The 2,866-nt window shown below is 36.0% G+C and overlaps 1 protein-coding gene across 1 annotated transcript; it reads left to right on the forward strand.

The window, feature by feature from the left end:
* The first annotated feature begins 1,049 nt into the window (after positions 1-1,049).
* LOC143523626 (trace amine-associated receptor 1-like) lies at positions 1,050-2,194 on the forward strand. The gene has a single exon (XM_077018185.1). It carries the CDS (start codon positions 1,166-1,168, stop codon positions 2,192-2,194), a length of 1,029 nt encoding a protein of 342 aa, XP_076874300.1. The 5' UTR covers positions 1,050-1,165.
* The last annotated feature ends 672 nt before the right edge of the window (positions 2,195-2,866 follow it).

The following is a 2,866-nucleotide window of genomic DNA, read 5'->3' on the forward strand; positions in this document are numbered from 1 at the left end:
GGTGTGGCACTATGGACATTTCTTGGGAACGCGCGATATTGTGTAATTCTTCAATACTTATATGTATGTGCTCAATATTTTTTATTTTTGTCAGACAAGACCAAGATAATAAAGTTTTTTACATCGCCAGTGTACATATAAACACTGTACATCCCCAAAGTCAAAACACGACCACGAGCTACTCAATGGTTCAATGAAGCCTTCAGCTGTGATCTCACGGATCTGTTGTTCGGCCACCATACACTTCGCTAGCAGGAGATGGTGCAGCCTCAAACAAACAATGTAGGCCCAAGGCCCCTGCCAAAAGTTTTTCAATCGCTATTACGAAACTAATAATAAAAAAATTAAAAAACACGGAGAGAAATAGAAGAACCAGACTGAAAAGGAAGTGTTTGCAAATGTGTCCCTCTTCACTAGGACAGCAATAAAATGGATCGAGGAGAAATTGGACATTCATCTGCAAAACAAAGCAGATATTTACTTTTTAGTCTTGACTCTGGATGATAGCTGTGATGATACTTTCTAAATTGAACAATCACAAATTCATTAACTATTTTAAGCTTTATAAGCATTATTATAACCGTTATAAATATGTTTTAACAAACCGTGTCCTCTAATAGTGAGTAAAAGTGAGGAGGACATCTTGCTCATTATTAGTCCTTTCCAGGAGCATATTTGTACTGGCTGTGAGAGTTGACATATTTTGTTATTGGAGGTCCTGTTTGTTAATTCTGAGAGTATCATGTGACCAGCACAGAGGGCTGATTTAGTGGAAAGGTGTTTCTGCTGCAGGACTGTGGGTGTATAAAAGAAAGCTGCTCTCTCAATGCTGACACGGCCCTGGTATGCAGACAGAGGTAAGGCTGTATATGAAACGGACTGTGTGTGTGTGTATATATATATATATATATATATATATATATATATATATATATATATATATATATATATATATATATATATATAATAAATACCCAGAATGTGAATGTTTTATGTTCTTTATTTCAGTATGGCATATACATTTTCTTGTTATGTTTTCAGACGTTGTTTGAAAAGATTTCTAAGAAGAAATGTTTGTTTTAAATCATTTGGATCATTGCTGAAGACAACAATACTTCAACAGTACTTCAATATCAAACCATCTTGCCAATTAAAGGATTAAAGCATGATGAACTCAAGCCTACAACAATACATGAGCACAGGAAACATTTCTCTTTGTTATGACCTTCATCCTAATTCATGTCCGAAGCTTATTTATCCTCTGGCTGTAAAAGTTGTGATATATTGTGTCATTGGAACTGTTATTATTCTTACAACATTTGGAAGCCTTCTGGTCATCATTGCCATTATTCATTTCAAGCAGCTCCACACCCCAACTAACTACTTAACTCTCTCTCTGGCTGTAGCTGATCTGCTCCTAGGAGGGATTGTGATGCCTCCCAGTATGATACGCACTATGGAGACCTGCTGGTATTTTGGAACTGTGTTCTGTAAAATACACAGCAGTCTTGATGCTGTATTGTGCACTGCCTCTGTTTTAACTTTAACTTTTATTTCTATTGAGCGATATTATGCTGTATGTCACCCCCTGCTGTACCATAGTAAAATGACTACTCTTACTTCTCTATTTATGATTGTAATTTGCTGGAGTTATTCTGCAACTGTGGGAATTGTATTCATACAGTTAAACATTTTGGGCACTGAACAGTACGGTGATGTTAAATGTGAGGGTGAGTGTGCAGCAATTTTGGGACCCATTTCTTCTTTAATACTTTCTCTCTTCACTTGCTACATTCCTTCCATTGTCATGGTGAGCATATATTTGAAAATTTATCTTGTTGCACACAGACAACTACATTCAGTCCAACATAGTCTCTCTCAGCAAAACACATCCAGAGGGGTGCACTCTACTTGTAAGACAGAGAGAAAAGCCACTAAAACACTGACCATCATTATGGGAGTGTATATATCATTTTGGACACCATTTTTTATCTACAGTCTAATGGTGACCTGTTTTGGTAACATTGGTCCACAACAACTGTTTGACATGTTTAGTTGGATTGCTTATTCAAATACAGCATGTAATCCTATTGTGTATGCTTTCTTCTACAGCTGGTTTAGAAAGGCCCTCAAAATAATTTTATTAGGCAAAATATTTAAGAAAAAATCATCAAGAATAAATCTGTGTTCATAGTAGAATAATGCAAGAAACCCCCCAACTTTTTATGAAAATTTAGTACATAAGTACATCTAAGACAATTTAGTACATAAGTGCTGTTTTTCAATGTAAACAAAACATTTTGTTTTAATGAAAATGTAGTAAGTAAAAAGAGTGAACTACTAATAGACCAGGGGTGAGTTTCCCAAAACGTTCTTAGCCCAGATTTATTTAAGCGAACTCGGAGTGGTCGTTTTCTGCGTGGTCCTAGCGCTTGATTCATCGCTATTTAAATATCTTTAAATGTCTGTAAAATTTTTTGCTGATGCTGGTCCAGCGTGGCGCGTGCCAGTGATTATGCCTTGGCGTGCCAACAGTGGCACGCGTGCCATAGGTTGCCGACCACTGGTCTATAGTATCATTGTTTATACCTGAAATCACAGGGGCAGTTTAATTGATGTTTAAAATGAACTCTGTGCCAATGTGTAGAATGAGAGAACAAGCAAAAGTCAATCACTACATAGAAGTGGGCAAATGACCCTTTCAAAATTTGTAAACACATGATGTTGCAGTGATATGTTCATATTTTGGCAATGTCAGTAATGTTCCCTTGCTCACATTTCTTTAACAACTTAGTCAAATAATAAAAAGTAGTATATCAAAATATATCATGTGTATGTGTATCAATGAAATATTCCACTTTTTTCC

The sequence above is a fragment of the Brachyhypopomus gauderio genome, chromosome 9 (assembly GCF_052324685.1).
Source record: "Brachyhypopomus gauderio isolate BG-103 chromosome 9, BGAUD_0.2, whole genome shotgun sequence".
NCBI classification, from domain to species: Eukaryota; Metazoa; Chordata; class Actinopteri; order Gymnotiformes; family Hypopomidae; genus Brachyhypopomus; species Brachyhypopomus gauderio.